The sequence below is a fragment of the Kwoniella shivajii genome, chromosome 3 (genome assembly GCF_035658355.1).
Source record: "Kwoniella shivajii chromosome 3, complete sequence".
In the NCBI taxonomy this organism is placed as follows: Eukaryota; Fungi; Basidiomycota; class Tremellomycetes; order Tremellales; family Cryptococcaceae; genus Kwoniella; species Kwoniella shivajii.
In genome coordinates this window covers 1,428,965-1,447,895 of record NC_085910.1, presented here as the reverse complement: position 1 = coordinate 1,447,895, position 18,931 = coordinate 1,428,965, and the positions used below count along the sequence as shown (strand labels likewise).

The following is an 18,931-nucleotide window of genomic DNA, read 5'->3' as shown; positions in this document are numbered from 1 at the left end:
AGTTGTGACGATAACAGAACGGTAAGACCTGATACCATCGAGCGAATTTATTTCATTCGTGTATACAGCTACAATAATTTTCATGTACTCCATCATACTATACAATTTCAGAACACTGCTACCCCTTCATATCAGTACCATGGTCTGAATTGATACCAGATCTCGTAGACGCACAGGTCTATTCCTCTTAATTCCCAGCTGAAGGAGGGAAATATTCAGGTGCAAGGGATTTGTACACTTCTTCATCTTTAGCTGAAAAAACAACGTATATTACTCGAGTGACCTGTACCAACGAAGTGATCAGTATTTTTATGATACAACTAAACTGGTATACTCACTGTGTCATCGTTCTCTAAGAATCTTCGAGTGGTATCGAGTGCTATTCTAGTAGCGTCTTTGATTGGATATCCATCTAAGGGGAAACATGTGTAGTAATCAGTTTATGCCAACAAAGGAAACGGGGACAGTGGAAGACGAATTCGAAAGGGGTTTGGATTAACTCACAAACTCCAGTTGAGATACTTGAAAATCCAATAGAACCACCCCCGTGAGATTTACATAATTCCAATGAAGTAGAATAACATGATTTTAGCTGTTCGGCACACTTTTCCTTTCGTGATGAAGAGTAAATTGGTCCAACGGTATGCGCTACCCATTTCGAAGGTAGCTGGATGAAAGGATGCTTTGTTCAGCTCATTATGTTGCTTTCAGTTTTAAATGGAGGACATACCTTGTACCCCTTGGTGATTTTCGTTTCACCAGTCTTGGCACCACCCAAACCTTCACATTCGTCCAATAATTCTCCTCCTGCAGCTCGATGAATAGCTCCGTCAACTCCTCCTCCACCGAGAAGGGATGAATTCGCCGCGTTCACTATCATATCTGCCTGCAAGCGTAGAGAAGAAAGGTGTACGCAAAATCGTGAATGTCATTCAGTAGGTATATAAATAGATTAGTAGATAGCAGAAGTAGTATTATAGAATAATATCAGCTCAAAGTTCCCCTGTACGATCGTAAGAGGAATGAGCAAACCTCGAGTTTAGTAATATCACCTATTCCCTCGGCAATCAGTAATCGCTCATTGTGCTATATGGAATATTGTAGAGCTTCAGCTCACCTCTCCAAATGCTCACCCTCTTAATTATAGCTTCGTCTACACCATATCTCGCTCCACTTCCTTCCTCCTTGATTGCTCCCGAAGAGTACAAGTCGAAAAGAGTCGGTATGTCAGAAGGAGAAGTGGACATTCTTCGTTTGGTAGTCAGGGTACAGTGGAGATGAGGGTGGTATAGAGGTGTGAATTTGGGTGAAATGGAAGAATCGGACGTGCGTGATAGAAGATATAAATGAGTGCGCAATGACATGCAGAAAGAATATGGGGGTTAGGGAAGATTGGAAAGAGGAAGATGAGTGAATTCAGGTTGTTTACAAGATTGACAGGAAATTTCAGATTTCGGTTGACACGTCATAAATAGTCTCTTGCTCGAGTCTGCGGGTGGATTCACATATCGAGGTGCGATTTCGAAGCAGAAGCGAACCTTATGGCTATCACTGAGAGCTGCTCTCAGTTCGCAAGGTCGGATCCACATCCGTATATCAGCATGATAGAATGGTATTATCTATGCATATATTACAACAACTTCCACTCTTTCGACCTTTCTTACCCCTTTGTCCTACTTCGCACTCTTGGCCGAAATGTCTATTCTTCGTTATCCCACTTGCTATTCCATTGTCCGTTCTTCATGACTATGACTCTGCTTGAGGGATGAAAGGGGTCACTGCAGTATCCAGATCTCGCTTTTGGTTCTACCCATCTTCGTGATTCAGCAGTTCTGATAACCTATTGCTCCATCCTCTTTCCATTCACAGATACAAAGTGATAAAACACTATCATGACCATGGCCGCTATTCCGAGACCATTAGAAAGGTTTGTGAGGGTGGTATCGGAGATCATCTTGAATGGGTGATATGTTGCAGTAGACTTTTTTGAACTGAACAGTATAGATGTGGTTCAATTAGCAAAGTTCCGTTACAGAAAGGCGAAAGCACTCACAGATATGCGCAGTTGATCGAGTGTGATTAAACCTTTTCAGTTTAAAGTCAAGTTGAAATTACTTGAATTGCAATCTGTTTGATTGACTTGGCTGGTGCTGAGCCTTATGTAGAGACGGTCACAATGTTAAGCAAATGGTTGAATGATGGATCAGAGGATGAAAGACAGTATATGAAAGGGAGATAGATGTGACAATGAACGCCGGTTGACATTTGCGCCGGAACTCATTCAATAATCATGGAGATTCACATTCACATTTCATGTTTATGGTATTAGCGTCATTTTATGTCGTTCTTCAATATACAGTACAATAACAACAACATTCCTCGTGTCATTTCCTTTTCGAACATTCCTATCTTCTCGCGCATCATATAGTGATTGGAGCTGTCAGATATGGCGAGCTCATCATTGCATCCTTTACTTCCCTCGTTAAAGGTAAAAGTCACGGCAATTCATCAACATGGTCAGTATCTCTATCGTTGATCGCTATTCACTTTTTGGGAAACTAACGATGAATGTTTAGATGATCGATTGTATGTCGGGCTTATCAACGGGGCACTTCAAATATACTCTTATGATACTTCGAGAACCACCAATTCTGAAGATGAAGATCCAGTACCCAGAGTCGAATTGTTGAGATCACATACATTAGGAAGGAGACAAATTGATCAAATAGGTATATTGGAAGAGTCTAAACAGTTGATCGTTCTTTCAGGTTAGTTAGGGCCCCTTTCCTTTTCTTACATGTGGGTTGCTTGTTGAATCACTGATCTCTCGATGACAGATACAATTGTAACCCTCTATTCTTTACCTGATCTACCGAAGAAAGGGTCGATAGTGCTTAGTCAAGCGAGATCAGCTCATTGTTTCGCCAGTACTTCTTATCCTGTAAAAGGGAAAAAGACAGATACAAGCGATGGTAATCTTACGAAAGAACTCTTGGTCGTGGGATGTAGGAAGAAAGTAGTCGTTTATGGAGCTGGAAAAGGGGGATTGAAAGAAGGCTGGGTCAGTGATCCCGCTTGTGCTCTGTAACCTACCTTCCATGAGACATCCATACTGAAGGTTGATGAAACGGTGCTCATCTTGATATCATGCAAAGGAATCAAACCTCCCTCATTCTCCACGTCACATCATTTTCCCTTCATCACCTTCGATATCAGGAATACCAGAAACGATACATCTTTTGTTCACCACCCAGACATCCGTCTTACTTCATATCAATCCATCGTCATCTGCAAATCGACTGAATGTATCGGACATCACCACTTCCCCACTCCCACCTTCTTCCTCTACAACTATGACGTCTGAGGAAGGAGGGGGCACAGGAATAGCTATGGGTATGGGAGCCTTGACTGGATTGGGAGGATACGTTGGTCTAGGAGGGAAATCTGCTGTTCCATTGGGAACAAGAACCGTGGGTGGAGAAGTATTACTTGCAAGGGACGGTGAGCTCTTTTCCAGTCTTCAGCGTCGACAGAAGTAGCTCATATCATTATTGGTCAGATTTGGGAGCTTTCGTATCCAGTGAAGGGAATTATACAAGAGCAGAATCGTTACAATGGCCAAGTGCACCTGACGCCCTATGTAGATTCAATTTAAATTCTGCCTTGACGAGAGTGTTCGCTAATCCAATTGAATAGCATTCGCAAACCCCTATATATACTCTGTGGTATCTGTCGTTCCTTCTTCTGCTCCTTCAAGCTCTTCAGCCATCCCTGAACCCACTGTTCAAATCCATCTCGCACCAACTTTGGCTCTACGTAAAACTCTGACTTTACCATCACCATCTGCAGGAGGTTTATCCGTTAGTCATATGACAAGTACTCGAGAGGCCTTGACATCTGCTGTCCCAGCAGAGAATACATCCCCGTCAATCAAGATGTTGATAGTGTCTACACCGACGGACAAGCACTTATCTCAGAGTGATGGAAGTTCAATTTGGGCTTTGAGATCAAGTGATATCGGAGAAGAAGTGGACCAGTTGGTTAGAGAAGGACGAGTGGCAGATGCGATTGGTCTTGTGGAAGCAGTGGGAGAAGATGGACTTTCACCTGTAAATTTATCCGATTTGTAATCGAAATTGGACGATATTGACATTTTTCATCTTCAGTCCCGACGTCTACCTCATCTGAAAACGTTACAAGCTGTGATTCAGATTGCCAGAGGCGAATACCAGTCAGCTATGGAAACATTCTTGATCTTCAACGTCAATCCTGCTTTGGTCCTTTCATTATTTCCTGCAGAAACCATATCTGGGAAATTGCATGTCCCCAAAGAACAATGGATGGAGCTATTTGGCGCGGTCGAGGGAGCGAAGCTTGACTATACTACAATTGTAGAGAAGGAGGAGGGAACTGCAAAAGGAATCTTGAAAAGCGTGGTTGGTTTAGGTGGATTGACCAAGAAAGGAAGTGTCAATGGCCTCAAAGATATGGCCAGTGATTCAGCTAGTATAAGGAGCGGGAAAAGTGTCGATAAAGATGGTGAAAAGGAGAAACCACCTGTGATGAGTGGTGAAGAAGGTCAGTCTGTCTCACGCGAGTCGCTTTGATCACCAACTGATAAATTGGATATCATCATAGTAGTCCCACCTCGAGCCGCATTAGAGGCTTTGATGTATTTCCTTTCGGATCGTCGACAAAAGCTAGCGGGAGCAATATCGATAACGCCTCTGCCAAAAGAATCGTCCTTTCCACCTCTATCGTCTTTACCTGCTGTAGAGCAACATAATCTTCCTTCTCTACCATTCACTGAACTTGACCCTGAACAATTACTCCGAATGGCTCAAGTCATCTATACAGGTTTGATCAAAGTATACCTCGTAGCAAGACCTATACTGGTAGGGAGTTTATGTAGAATCGAAAATTGGTGTGATGTCGAAGAGGTTGAAGAGTTATTGAAAGCTCAAAAGGTGAGTTAGCTCACTGCCATATTATGATAACAAAGGTTGTCAGCTGAGCTGATGTGAATGCCGAGTAGAAATTCGGTGATTTGATTGATCTGTATCAGGGAAAGAGAATGCATGGTAAAGCACTGAAAATGTTACAAGAGTAAGCTTCCTCGCCTACCTGAATGCGATAATCGTGAAGCTGATGGTCTATTAGATTGGCGAAAGATGAAGAAGATAAATTGGATCGATATCCACCTACAATCAGATATTTACAAAAGCTTGGATCTTCTGAACTGGACCTGATTCTGGAATCGTCAAAGTGGATCTTCGATGAAGATCCTAAAATGGCTTTACAGGTTAGTTATGCACCGTGTCCCTTTCAACGGACGTTTGACAGAATCTGATTCGTGACCAAATAGATCTTTACAGCAGATGAACCAGAAGTAGAATCTCTTCCTCGTACGGAGGTGATGCGATTCCTTGCTGAAATCAATGAAGGAGCTTGTATCGGTTATCTAGAACACATCATCAATAATTTAGGGGAAGATGGTTCCGACTATCATGATAAACTGGCTGAATTGTATCTTGCTAAAGTGAAGGCGGAAGAGGGAGCTAAGGCTGACCAAGGTGAATTCAACTCTCATTGTTCTGATAATTATCTCGAGTTGGAGAGCTGATAGGGACCGGCAGATGAACGAGAAGATTCGTATGACGGTTTATTGAATTTCTTGAATTCATCAAAACAGTATAGGCCTTATAGGTTGGTCAGCAAACTTGCTGCAGACGGTAAGTACATGGTTGGTATTGCATAACATTCCAGAACTTGATATTGTGAAAATCTCGTAGAATTGCCAGAAGCAAGAGCGATATTATTGGGAAGAATGGGTAAACATGAAGAAGCGTTAAGGATTTACGTGTATAGATTAAAAGACTACAGCGCTGCAGAAGCGTAAGTCAATTCTTGTCACATAAACGTACATACAGCTCACGTCTGCTGTCTTGTAGATACTGTGTCCAAGCTTATAACACGAATTCCGACATTTTCTTGCTTCTCTTAACGATTTATCTCCGTCCACAACCACCTACTAAATCCACTCCTGCGCCAGAACCATTACTTGGTCCAGCGTTGTCACTAGTATCAAAACATTCAACCTCTTTACCACCTTCACCAGTCTTAGACCTTTTACCTCCTTTAGTACCGATGCAAGATGTTCACGCGTTCTTCATGAGAACTCTGAGAGATACTCATGCGAAGAGGAATGAAGCTAGAGTAATCAAGAGTCTGGTTAAAGGTAGAAAAGAAGAATTGGAGAGATTGTTACTTGGGTTAGAAGGAAAGCGAGTCAGAGTTACGGATCAGAGAATGTAAGTTCACTTTTAGATTCTAAAGATATCTCCGATCCTGAAATGATGACTGATATCTTCGTTTTTGTGACTAATATAGATGCCCTCAATGCCACAAACGTTTAGGTCAATCAGCAATTGCTGTTCATGCGCCAAGGTCAGTCCCGATCCCCTCTTGTTCCAACTTCGTGTAGCTCATATTTATGTTTGCTGCAGGGGTGAAGTCACCCATCTTCATTGTAAAGATCCATTCAGTGCCAAGTTGGCGAAATCACGAGGATAAAGCGATCACCATCTTGTATTGTAAATTCTGTATTCTTGTATTCATGTCGGAAATATATACCAAGCACTCCTATACCCATAAATGCAACGAATGTTATCTTGGGTTATACCTAGATAAACGGACGATATGATCCGGAGCCAAGTCCGAATCCAAATAAATCCAATCCGATAATGCGTCATGTATATGCTACATATAAACATATGAACTACCAAAAGAAAACAAGGGAGAAGAAGGGATGACCTTTGAAATTCATTTCATCTACCTTCCAGTCATGCAAGTACAAAAACCTTTTTCTTCACTTCCTTCAATCTGAACTATCAATTCAGTCAAACCTTTTATTCTTTTCTTCAATGTTTTTTCGACTCTAGCTATAACTTTATCTGAATTCACATAGATTGTATCTCCTGACTTCTGCTGTCTATTCAGATAAGGGGTTGAGAATCTGGTTGGATCAAAAGATGAAGGTGAAGGTGATAGTTGAATATGAATTGATCCAATTAATTCACCTTCGCATCTTGGCCAAAATCTAGGTGAAGCGTAATTCGCTACTCCTTCAACTGTATTTAACTAAATTTCAAATATAAACATGACCAGTCCTTGGTCAGTTTCTCCCCTCAATATTATTGGAATTCACTGGTGTAAAAATTGACTCACCTCTGATAATGCATTTCTGATTTCTTCTTCTTTATGCGAACCAACATCCAAACACAATACTTTTCCTGAATCGATGACTAAAGGAATTACACTGGCCATAATCAAGATAGCGATAAACAAACTTGCGATGGGATCGAATCCCGTCCAGCCTGTGAATTTTATCAATATAGTCGAGATGATCACTCCCACGCTGCCTAATGTATCTGCCATTACGTGCAAGAAGACTCCACGCATGTTATGACTGTGTGCATGATCATTTCCATGTCCGTGGTCATCGTGATCGTTAGAATGGTCATGGTCATGATCATGACTCTGGTGTGTGTGACTGTGAGAATGGTCCTGGTGAGGATGAGGATGAGAATGATCGTGGTCATGATCATTATGCTGTTTTCGTTTTCAACGAATTAGCACTAGCATCGACACTGATCCGACTGAGCAAAAGTGACTACTAACCACATGATTATGGTGATCGTGATGATCATGATCGTGTCCGTTGCAATCAGTGTGTTCATGGTGGTTATGGCCGTGTGTCGGAGTATGGTGTTGTACATGGGTGTCCTGTTGTACATGTGATCTTAAAAATCCAGATGATCTTCGCTTAGCCAAAGTTCGCACAGGTCTTGTAGAGGCTGATGTCTGAGCCAGCACATAAAGTCAGCTAGTGGTGATATGATACAATGAGAAAATATCCGCTTACTCCTTGCGACACTGAGCGATGATGATTGTGACTATCATCGTGTCTGTGATCCTCCTGAAAACCGTATTAGCACAGCATTCTTTGGTCAAGCTTATGTATATCCCTACTCACCTTCTTCTCATTTACAGGGATATGGGAATGACCGTGACTGTTACCGTGATCGTGCCCATGTCCATGGCCATGTCCGTGATGATGATGACCTCCAGTAGCCCACATCCCCCACAAGTTGATAGCTAAGCCAACTGAGGATACAAGCAGCAGCTGTTTGATTTCCATCTCCGGAGGATCAAGACTATTGAGCGACATCAGTCACGGCTTGCCAAAGATTTTCCAAGGACAAACTACGTACACTCGCTGAATACCTTCGAATATGATGAAGATGGAAATCAATATCAAAAAGCATCCTACATCGTCTTTAGCTACTGGTCCAGGACTGAATGCCAATACGTGACTAACCATTTGCAAATCCACTTAACGTTTCTACCCTATTATAACCAAATGTGTATTTTGCATCAGGTTTCCAAGTCGCAGCTACTGAAGCCCACAGTCCCACGGCTAAACCTAAGCAATCGAACAACATGTGAATGGCTAGATATATTGTGAATCAGCTTAATGTGGACGATAGAGAAACCAGCATGTAATGGGCCGCAGGAACCTACCATCAGACAGTAGACCCAAAGAATTGGTAGCTACGCCGTATATCATCTGGACGAACATGTACGCCAAGTTGAGTAAGAGGAAGTAGAAGATTTTCGAGGATTGTGGGGTATTCAGTATAGTTTGAAGATGAGGTCTCCATCTTGCCGGTAAGAGGGACATGAAAGACCATGATGATCTTGCTGTCGAAAGTGATTTATTGGGGAATGACCACTAGTAAAAAAAAACATCAGAGATACGTTATATCAGCGCTCATCATATATATTGATGAAGATATCTTTACTCACTGATGAAACGGTAGATTTGCCTCCAGTCTTTCTCTCTCCCATTATATTTATACTGAGAAGCGCCAAAGGAAGAAGGGCGAACAAATCGATCGTTGTAGGTGTAGGATTTAGCGCGAAGAACTGAAGTACTGGTATAGTACATAAGAACAATATTTTATCTCTGACTGTTTTCAATCGTAATACTGAACCGGGAGATGATGTAGATGTGAATGGGAATGGGATATATCTAACTAATAAACCAGTAACAAAAGAAGCGAATCTTTGTCCTGGAACATTAGATATAGGTAATGGAATAGGTATGATACCCTAAAAAACATTTGTTTACATTAGCTAGCTGTTGATGAACGAATGAACAAACGAACGTGCGTGCGTGCGTGCGTGCGTGCAAAGAAAGAGGTGAGGTGACTAACCATTTGATATAGAATGAATATTGACAAGGACGCTATTGTAGTGGATATCAAGCATAACCATAATCCCTTATCATTTCTGATCTTATCTTTACTCTCATTCTTCATTCGACTTGTGTGTTGGTTGGAAAGATATTGGTCGGGTAAGAATGTAGAACCGGCGAATACCAACAGCGATATAAGAGCAATGACTATGGATTGCAAATTAGTTTCGATTTCATGCTCGAGCAAGGCTTAGCTCACCGTTCACAGTCGCTGTCTCAACCGTGATATACACAGAGGATAGTATTAAAGGTATAAGAGGTATGAGCTGGTAACACCTAGTCAGTACGCTGAAGGAAGTAATCTCGATACCAGATTGATTCGCTCACGCTTTTGATATCAGACAGCGTCGTTGCTCCGATTGATGAGCTTAGTAAGGCGACGATGATCAGTCTATAGACGATTGTAGGGATGTATCAGCAATGCTATATCTCGATAAGTACATACGACAAGAAACACTCACCTTAGTGGCCCGATATACTGTAGTGCAGAGAAGAAAGCTACAGATTGTAGTGCTAGAGCAACGCTGAGCTGTACATTGTCCTTCGAGCAACATGAATTGCGTCAGCTTTCCTTGCTCCTGGGAACGTTCGCAGATTGTCAAGCTCACCGCTGTCCTTGTTGCACTATTCTTACTTTTCTTCCTCGCATCGCCGAACAATTCCTTAATTTCTCCTATAACCCTACCCGCCCATAATCCGGAGACCAACCAACCTACTCCTCCTCCAAGATGTCTAGGATCATCTAGAACCCAAGTCTTACTTCCAGCCACGGCAAGTGCACCTACGAACAGCCTGAGGTATGAGTTTGACGAACTTTGAGTGATCGAGTAGGAAGAAGGGGATGAGCTGAGAAAGAGGGAACGCCTGGAAGGGACTTTGTGGACTGTTCGATGAAGTGGTGTGGGTGTTGAAGGTTGCTGCATCTTCTGTACTCTACCAATGATGCTGCCGCCTACTAGCCACTCACTCGACCAGTGAGTAGGTGTGAATGATCTTCCAGTAGTATTGATGATCAGCTGAGAGCTGAAGAAGGATTGAACAATGTGTCAAAAATGCATCTCATTCTCCATTCTTCACTCTCACCATACGCGTCATGGATAAAATACGCTCGGATCCCCATTTGGACGCGCTCCAGGCGTTTTTCAACATTTCCAGGATATCGTTATAGTACAATTATGCATGATTTTTATACATGTATCAATCGATTGCTGCTTTGTTTCGTGAAATCTGTTGGCTAGAATAGCTATATACAATGCATGCATTAAGTCATTGACGAGTCAAACTATTAACAGTATCACAGAAGGCAGGTATTTTTGAATCGTGAGAGTTTTCGTCATTGACGAATGAGCCCATTACAAGATGACTGATCTCCTCAGAGAGTCAATAAGGCAACCTCCAATCCAGTTCTATTCTCCAACTGATCTCTGGGTTTACCAATGAAATCTTCTGTCTCAGCTGTGATTTCTCTCCAATTAGCATTCAAGACCATTTCTATATCTCTCATACTTTTGGCCAATGGTCTAGGTTTCACCTGTTGATCATCTTCATCTTCACCTTCTTCCTCGTGAATATTATGCAAATGAGGAAGAGCATCACGTTGATCATCGTTCAGTTGGTTATGATGATCTATACCTTCTTTATGAGCTTCTTCGGGTGATTTCACGTTACGATGTCTCGTCTTGTTCGTGTGGTCATGTGTAGAAGCATGTTTACAATCGTATGAACACCAGGAATGTGCGGATCCCTTTTCAGTAGGTTTAGGTTGTCTTTCTGGTATACCCAGTAATTCAGGCGCACTGAGGTCTAAGCAAGGTAAGAAAGGTTGATTGAGATGAGACAGGACGACATGAGATGCTGGGATGTGATTTGGGAACTATAATCCAGTAAAGCATTAGCGAATCTACCGGGGCACATCGAACTTGACGTCTTGGTGCTTGCAGCAAGAGAACCGCCTTCACATTGGTTTATAGGATTTCCACTTACAGCAGTGATTTGAGCGATCTGATGAGCAATTCTCAAGACGAATTTATCTAGATCTAAATCACTTTGATCATATGCAAAAGGCATTTCAATCTGCATACCAATTTCCAGGAAACCCAAATAGATCGTAGCTGCCAATGCAGTAGCTGGGATAGTCACCCATCCGATATAATTGTAAACTTGAAAAGGTAAACAGAACAAGTAGATGTAAACTGTCAATCTGAGATGGAACGTATAAGCTGATGGAATAGGTGTTGTCGCTATTTTTTCTAAATCTGAAATGGCTTTTTGTAATTCCATCAAAGCTGTTAAAGTTGGTGAAATCAATGAAGAATTTAATAATCCACGATTTATAAGGTCGGTAACGTATGATTGGAGGTACATCCTGCATGCGTGAGGGAGGATGAGGTTTAGTTACAGATGAACTTCAAGTGAAGTGTGATGTCAATACTTACAGAATCTCTTGAGGTATTTCCATTGAACTTCCCATTTTCCTCTTCCTTTTACCACCTTTAGCTCTTTCGTTATCTTGACCAATCTTATGCCATCTGAACCAATCGTACATAATCTTAAAAACCCTTAACGGTGGAAAGAAGTCCCAGAATTTAGGTGTTGGTGGATGCCTAGGTGGCATCAACTCTACGGTAGTTAAAGTGATTCCTTCATTTGGTGAATTACCATTTCCATTTCCATTACCATTTCCATTTCCATTTCCTGATCTAATAGTTTGCATAGAGGATCTTTGTCTATTAAAAGCGAAGATATCTGGATCTTCAACTTGGACAAATGATTTCGCAGATTGTATAGCTTGATTCTTGAATTTTTTAGAATCACCTTCAAATCCTACTTCATTTTCACCAGTATTAATACTATCAGTACCTGGCGCTGGCGCTGGCGCTTGTCCTGTTTCTTTTTCTTTTTCGTTCCGGTTATTGTCAAAGAATAGATCAGGTGAATCACGTTGATTTAGAGCGTCGGTACGAAACGCGACTGAGTTAGTCAATGGTACTGCTATCGAATCACCGTATTTCCCTGCTTTATCCCTTGGAAGACCATTTTGCCATAATGCAAGGATATGCGTTCGATTGATGGGTGGATAAGCTGATGGATTGTATTTGGGTAAGAATGCGATCAGGTGGTACAAATCTGAATAAAAGGGGCCGATCTAAAATGAAGAGAAGGAGGTCAGCTCAGTTGCAAATCCGAACAACTCGAATAAGAACGAGGAAGCTCACTTCTCCTCGTAAAGCGTGTTTCATAGATACAGCGAATGCTTGTACCTAAGCATATTCATTTGACATCAGATGTCATTACAGTACAACGAATATGCAGCATTATGTAAACTGTACTCACCAAACCGATATAGGTTTTCTTTTCGATCAAACCTTGCATATTTAATCTAGCTTTCTCTTCTTCCTCTTTTGTCTTGTTGTCATCATCTGATTCTGTGGATGTAGCCGAGTCTGAATGGGTAGAAGAAGGAGCAGTATTGTAGCTGTTCAGAGAATCCTTTGAGGCTGGTTCCTTGTGTTCTTTCTTGACGTCTTCTTTCTTATCTCCTTCTTTAGGAGATGGGGTTACGTTGGGAACTTGCATCCATAGTAACATGGCCAATTGTCGGCTGTTCGATGTAAGGTTTGCCCACACATTACGACCTGAACAGATGATCAGCTATCGTTGGAATCGACCTTGACGACGTAGTCTGCTCACCATCCCACCATCTTCCGTAAGAGCTGTTGGTTTTGAATGACACAATCAAAGATCTGTTCAGAACCAATACGTCAGCTGTGGTTCCTACCTTGACCGCTGGGAATCCAGCTCACACGATGGTACCCAATACGGTCAACATGACGCTATTGACACCCAATTTGGTTGAGGTGAATTCACTAACACAGCAAACCACTTGATACATCAATAGAATCAGCCATGAATCTCGATAGAGCAATGAGTCTCCTATTGAGGACAAGCTCACTAGTCGCTATACAGGAGAAGAAAAGGACGACTGGCCAAATATCACTTGAAATGTTTTAGGTGATCAGCTTGTGAAAGGCCTGAAGGAAGGGGATGGCACTCACTCTAACACCGTAGAGGCGAACCTATAGCCCGTCCACGCCAGGGCGTGCTGGATGGAAGGCATGGCGGCAAGGGCTACTCAAGGGTCCAATTGTGAATATGGGAGGATTAGTGGTCAATTTCGATCTCTTTCTGGTATAAATAAGCAGCGTAGAATATAAGTAAGAATGAACTGATGAAAGGAAAGGAAGAAGGAAGTAACAAATGCAACATTATCGTATGCCAGCACGATGAAAGGTGTGTGAGCATTGATGATGCTGATGATGATGTCAGGGTGGTATATACATACAAACCACCAATCATCCATTCACAAAGACACGACCTTTTCTTTCGGTGCTTTGACTTGGAATTGTGAAACGTTAAATTCGAGGATAAAACGTTGAGCAATGAGCATTAACGGTGTCATTCTCGCGCTTAGTTCCTTCGTAGTCACTGTTCCTTCTCTTTCAGTGTGTCACAGGACTCGTGAATTGGGTGGTCAGAGTGTGTTTTAATCACCAAGATGACAAGCATGGTAGCAGTGTAGAAGTGTGTATATGTCCTTTCGAAAGAGATCTATGTTATGGGGGATGTATGACGGAGATTCAGGTGGATGTCCGCTGCAAAGTGCTACTCGAGTACGTGATACCGAATATATGTCCAAGAACAAGGTAGTTAGTTATATCAAAGAATCAACTGTAAACAATACCTTGTACAGTCAAGTCCTTTCTTCCCTTCGATCCAAGATGGAATCATACACACTCCCTTCTTTCCCAAGTACCTATTCCACGATCCACATAGCTCTCTTCGAAAATGTGACCAACTCATCTGAGATCAAAGAGAGATTAGTGAAAGCTTCAATCACACCTGGCGAACAAGGAGACAAGTTAAGGTCTGAACTTGATTATGGATTTATCGAAGCTAGTGTGGTGAGTAGCAATACAGCATGTCAAATGTCATATAGTACATGGAAAAGCTGAAACTGAAGCTGATATTTCGAGGTTTTTTGGAATTTTACTACTAGCTTGTATCGAAAGAGCATCTTTTAACATCCATTATGACAACTCTGCTTTACTCATTCCCATCACAATCTAATGACCCAGCCTCAATATCGCTCGAGCCACTATCGATGTCGAACTCATCACCAAATCACGCAGTAGATTCGCCCTCCAACCCACCAATATCATCATTATCATCAGCAGATGCCTCAAATACACAAGTTAAGCCTAAGACACGTACACACAATCTACATTCCGAATTACTTTTATCCCTATCACCCAACAACAACATCACAGACTCCATCCGACGTCATGGTATATCAGACCAAACCAAGACTCTGGCAGTGGTACGTATATCAGGATCTGATCAAACGCCTGAACAAGTTTATCAAGGTATATCCAGAGTTGTGAAAGGGGATTTAGTCGGTTGGGATAAGATAGAAAATGTGACCGATTGGAATAGGGTTGATAAAGTGAGTTTATACTATTCTAACGCCCCTTCTTTCCAATTGGATATCTGAGTAGCAAAATGGGGAGGATTCCGTCGATTCCGAAGCATTTCAATGCATTTCAAAGCAGTCAGTTGTCTGTTATACGAGCTTGCTAATAAAACGTTGTCATTGTCTTTACACTAGATATACAAATTGTCAGAGATCAATTCACTCAAATCACCAGACGTGAGAGCCAAAAAGAGAGCAGCCGTTGTAAGTTCTGTGGCTGTCAAGAATGTCATATAGAGTTCCAAAGATCTTAGTGGAAGGTACCTGGAAGTGCTCGTCGATACAGACTTTTGCTTGTGACTGTAAAATATACCCAGCATCTACATACCTAAAATACAATGCATCGTCAATTCACCCCACCCCTAATCATACTACGCGGCAATACTCAACAATCCCATCCTTTTACCAGGTCTAGCAGCTACTACAGGACTTCTGAATTCTGTTCCTGTACCAGATCTACTGTGCTGTGGAGGACCGAATCGCAGTAATGCGGCATTTCTAGAATCTAATCCTTGTGATCTCCCTAATGTCGGTGTGGAAATTGGCGATAAATGAGATAAGATTGGGTAGAGGAGTAATTGTGATTTGCGGAGTGATTGTTCTGTTATTCCTTTTAACGATTCCTGGAAGTTAGGATATGACGTAGATGCCTATTTAACATCAAGCGTATCAGCTCAATTCGTCTCATTCAGAATCTCATTCAGCTCACTTGATTAAGGAATTTCCCAACCAGATCATCTTGTTCCATCTTACTTCCACTCAAATGCACCAAGAATCCGATGTCGACCGCAGCTTGAATCGCACTTTCAGCCGACCTCTCTTGACTTCTCCAGCCTTCTAATTCCTTCGCGGTTCGCACAAAAGCTTTCACTAGCTCTTCCACCACGGGCAGCTTGGTGTTCTGCAAAGGCGGTATTCCTAATGATTTAGTGGAAACGACAAGAGATTGCAGAGATAACATGATTGGGTGTGATGGTGAAGGTGTTTCACCTAGACCTCAGCACGTTAGTATGGTACTCACATGTGCGTTATCGGTACAACTGGATGACGTACCTTGCCATGACGCTTTGATTTCTTGCGAACCTCTATAAGGTTCAAATAACGGTGCGAGTAGTACCAGGGCTTCTTGAATGGCTCTTTCTCTCCATCTCATCACTGATTTCGCATGAACTTCAATGAGCGATTCTGCTATGCCATCTGAACAATGAATCAGACTATGAGCTAAAGATTGCGCAATACCGTGGCACACTATGGCTTACCTTGGCGTATGCCACCTTCTACAACGATATCATTTAGGAAACCGCTCTCTTTGCTCAAGTACAAGGCAACTCTTCCGACGAATATCTCAGCTTCAACACCCGATTTGCCATCACCTCTTGACGGTCCCATTGAATCTAACACACTGCTCAGTACTTTGATCAATGACACTAGAGCACTTTGAACTTGACTGGCGTATTCTTGGTGTAGGGATTCTGGAAGACCAGTCAAATCGTCCTTGATAGCTTTTGCAGCTTGTTCGAGAGTGATCAGCACGCTGTCTAGTAAAGGTGTTCGGTAGGAAGATCGTTTGCCCAGTGTTGTTTTAAAGGTATTGAATGCTGTATTATGAGACGAAGCTGAGAACGTCGATGCGGGACCTGATGGGAAAGCGATATCGGTAAACAGGAATGAGTCGGGGTTGACGTCTATTGCAAATAGTGTGAGCAAGATAGTCTTGATACTTTATGGAAGCATGGTGAAACTGAAAGCTTACCCGTTTTCTCCGTTCCATTCCTAACTTTTTCTCCAGCTTCTCTAATCTCCTTCTCTGCTGAATTGACCAGTTGATCCAATTTTTCAATCCAAACTTCTTTGATCCTTTTACCCCATTGGTCCTCCAATGCTTCTTTGATCGCATTTTCAAAGGCACCTTTTTCAAGCAATTCACTCAGAGAAGATCTGATTGCCCAAATATCTTTTACGTTTTTCAGATCTGCCAGCAAACGTGGCATAGAATCTTTCAACAAAGCGATGGAAGATTCTTGCCATGTATTCAATTTATCATTTAATGAAGGTGGAGGAGAAGGTGTGATGAAAGGTGTGAATCCAATGATTGAATTTGGTAGATGTCTCAAAAGGATTTGACTAGAAGGTAAATCCTGTATAATCTGAGATGATGAGGTCGGTGGTTGTGGTCTACTCTGGGGACCTGAAGTCAAATTTGAGGATGATGTTGAACTTTTAGAGGGGAAAGGTAATGATATGCTAGCTAATCTTGATGCTCTTCTTTGATGGGAATTTTTCCTTATTGGTGGAAGACCATTTGAATGATTTGAAGAATTATTGTTGAATATTGAATGTTCACCTTTCTGTATCAATCTCATCATTTCTTCTATCAAACTTTCATCTAATTTTTCGATATTGCTTTGACGTTTTTCGAATACCTGTTTGACGGAAGATATAGTTTCCAACATACAAGTGACTGAATCCACTAAGATGGTAGATATGGATGAACGTTCCTGTGCTATAGATCGATTGATAGCAGCTGCTTTTATACGTGAATTTGATCGTTTTCTATTCTTTTCAGGTGAGACACTGAAATAAGAATCGGTGGTCGCGTTCACATTTGAATTAGGGATAGAGTTTTCGATAGGATGTTGAAGTGAATCTTTTAACGCTTTCGTACGTTGTGATAATAATAAATCCAAGGCATCTGGTATAGGTAAATTATCTAATAAGATTATAGCTAATAAAGTCTCTGAAAGTGATTTGGTATCCAGTTTATCTTTTGTACGTAAAGAATTGGTTGCACGTTGGACTATTTGAGATCGAAATGGAAGTAATGTTTCCCATTGTTTTAGAAGTAAAGAAATATAAGGCTATTATCATGTATCACGTCAAAGATCATCAGCTTGTTTTCATCTTCAATCAAATCAAAAGTCAAAAGGTATAACAGATTGTAGAATACGCTTACCGCATTTTGATCTTCTGGTAATGAATTCAAGCTTTCTTTCACCACTCTAGTGATAAGCCATAAGAAAGCGGCATTTAGATAAGATTGATTAGCCAAATATGAATATAAGGCTATACCATTGATTATCAGCTAATCTGACCAAGCTCAGGAAGCAAGCGCCGTGAATGTCAGCTTACCTTCTGGAGCGTCTAAAAGTAATTTCATATGAGAAGCAATGGGTAAAAGATCAACGACATCTTGTTCTTGCTCTTCTTCTTCATCCTCATCTTCTTCTTTATCATCTCCATCCAAAGTGATAGTTATATCGGGATTGAAACATGATTTGGCTATCTCCCTTAACGAATCTGAAAGTCTTAGGGAGGATGAATGAAGTGCTTGTATTTGCGTAGCTGAAGTTAATAAATCACGATATCTTGTCCTAAGTGCACAGCACGAATAGGAAGATCAGTCAAACTTGAGTTTCCTCACACACTTGCCTTGTCTTTAAAGAGAGAGAATAGATGACGGACTTACCCTACCATTGATCTCAATTCAGATTGTTTGTTCAGAGCTTCATTCCTCATTTTATTCTCGACTCTTTTCACTTCATTTACAGGTAATCTTCTGAACACTTCATCAGGTTCCATATTTGCCCAATCGTCTTTCGAAGTAGGAGTTGAGGTTCCAGTTCCAGTTCCAGCTCCAATTCCAACACCGCCATCTCTAGAATTGAATGTCCTTCTTCTACTTCCTCCTCCCAAGACTGTAGGCGTTGATGTTCCTGTAATTGACGGTGCAATAGATTGTCTTGTCACTGATTGACCATAGCTTTGACCTTGATAACCGTTGGGAGCGAAGTGAGATGAGGATTGGGACTGTCGATGATTGAAGTTAGGTATGGAGGGTCGTGAGACGTATGACGGTGTTCGAGTTGACCGTCTGGAAATGGAAATAGAAGTGGAAGTGGAAGCGTCAGGTGTACTGTAGGTTGGTAAAGTGGGATAAGGAGCTGGTCCAGGTGTATTTCGGGTGGACATGTCGAAGCTGATCAGCCCTTTTGAAAGCCCTGTTCTGTCTCGAGATGTCGCTGGTTACGATGATTGTTTTGCTGTATGATGAATATCATCTCGCATATCCAGCTGCTCCCTGT

The 18,931-nt window shown here is 41.7% G+C and overlaps 6 protein-coding genes across 6 annotated transcripts; 2 read left to right on the top strand and 4 right to left on the bottom strand.

Annotated features, from left to right (window-relative positions):
• Positions 1–187: 187 nt before the first annotated feature.
• On the bottom strand, positions 188–1,247 carry IL334_002729 (uncharacterized protein; the record flags this gene model as incomplete). Its single annotated transcript, XM_062934469.1, has 6 exons — positions 188–283; positions 339–412; positions 505–667; positions 731–886; positions 1,033–1,052; positions 1,118–1,247. 6 exons carry the CDS (start codon positions 1,245–1,247, stop codon positions 188–190), a joined length of 639 nt encoding a protein of 212 aa, XP_062790520.1.
• Positions 1,248–2,446: 1,199 nt separating this feature from the next.
• On the top strand, positions 2,447–6,573 carry IL334_002728 (uncharacterized protein; the record flags this gene model as incomplete). The annotated part of the gene is made up of 16 exons (XM_062934468.1): positions 2,447–2,516; positions 2,577–2,768; positions 2,838–3,061; positions 3,156–3,501; positions 3,560–3,640; positions 3,697–4,109; positions 4,167–4,578; positions 4,639–4,967; positions 5,036–5,106; positions 5,161–5,302; positions 5,366–5,573; positions 5,637–5,732; positions 5,793–5,895; positions 5,952–6,311; positions 6,391–6,447; positions 6,507–6,573. The coding sequence occupies 16 exons, from the start codon at positions 2,447–2,449 to the stop codon at positions 6,571–6,573; spliced, it is 3,171 nt and encodes a 1,056-aa protein (XP_062790519.1).
• A 258-nt stretch (positions 6,574–6,831) lies between these two features.
• Positions 6,832–10,242, bottom strand: IL334_002727 (uncharacterized protein; the record flags this gene model as incomplete). Its single annotated transcript, XM_062934467.1, has 14 exons — positions 6,832–7,140; positions 7,228–7,611; positions 7,681–7,863; positions 7,925–7,978; positions 8,036–8,216; positions 8,274–8,328; positions 8,381–8,512; positions 8,584–8,794; positions 8,869–9,174; positions 9,279–9,466; positions 9,519–9,585; positions 9,647–9,710; positions 9,781–9,860; positions 9,928–10,242. The coding sequence occupies 14 exons, from the start codon at positions 10,240–10,242 to the stop codon at positions 6,832–6,834; spliced, it is 2,529 nt and encodes an 842-aa protein (XP_062790518.1).
• A 449-nt stretch (positions 10,243–10,691) lies between these two features.
• Positions 10,692–13,436, bottom strand: IL334_002726 (uncharacterized protein; the record flags this gene model as incomplete). The annotated part of the gene is made up of 9 exons (XM_062934466.1): positions 10,692–11,192; positions 11,303–11,684; positions 11,755–12,464; positions 12,535–12,579; positions 12,653–12,954; positions 13,010–13,062; positions 13,123–13,201; positions 13,272–13,315; positions 13,375–13,436. The coding sequence occupies 9 exons, from the start codon at positions 13,434–13,436 to the stop codon at positions 10,692–10,694; spliced, it is 2,178 nt and encodes a 725-aa protein (XP_062790517.1).
• Positions 13,437–14,097: 661 nt separating this feature from the next.
• IL334_002725 (uncharacterized protein) lies at positions 14,098–15,086 on the top strand (the record flags this gene model as incomplete). Its single annotated transcript, XM_062934465.1, has 3 exons — positions 14,098–14,280; positions 14,376–14,822; positions 14,985–15,086. 3 exons carry the CDS (start codon positions 14,098–14,100, stop codon positions 15,084–15,086), a joined length of 732 nt encoding a protein of 243 aa, XP_062790516.1.
• A 134-nt stretch (positions 15,087–15,220) lies between these two features.
• IL334_002724 (uncharacterized protein) lies at positions 15,221–18,818 on the bottom strand (the record flags this gene model as incomplete). Its single annotated transcript, XM_062934464.1, has 9 exons — positions 15,221–15,499; positions 15,559–15,839; positions 15,903–16,046; positions 16,109–16,534; positions 16,603–17,707; positions 17,803–17,912; positions 17,979–18,220; positions 18,316–18,588; positions 18,658–18,818. 9 exons carry the CDS (start codon positions 18,816–18,818, stop codon positions 15,221–15,223), a joined length of 3,021 nt encoding a protein of 1,006 aa, XP_062790515.1.
• Positions 18,819–18,931: the final 113 nt, after the last annotated feature.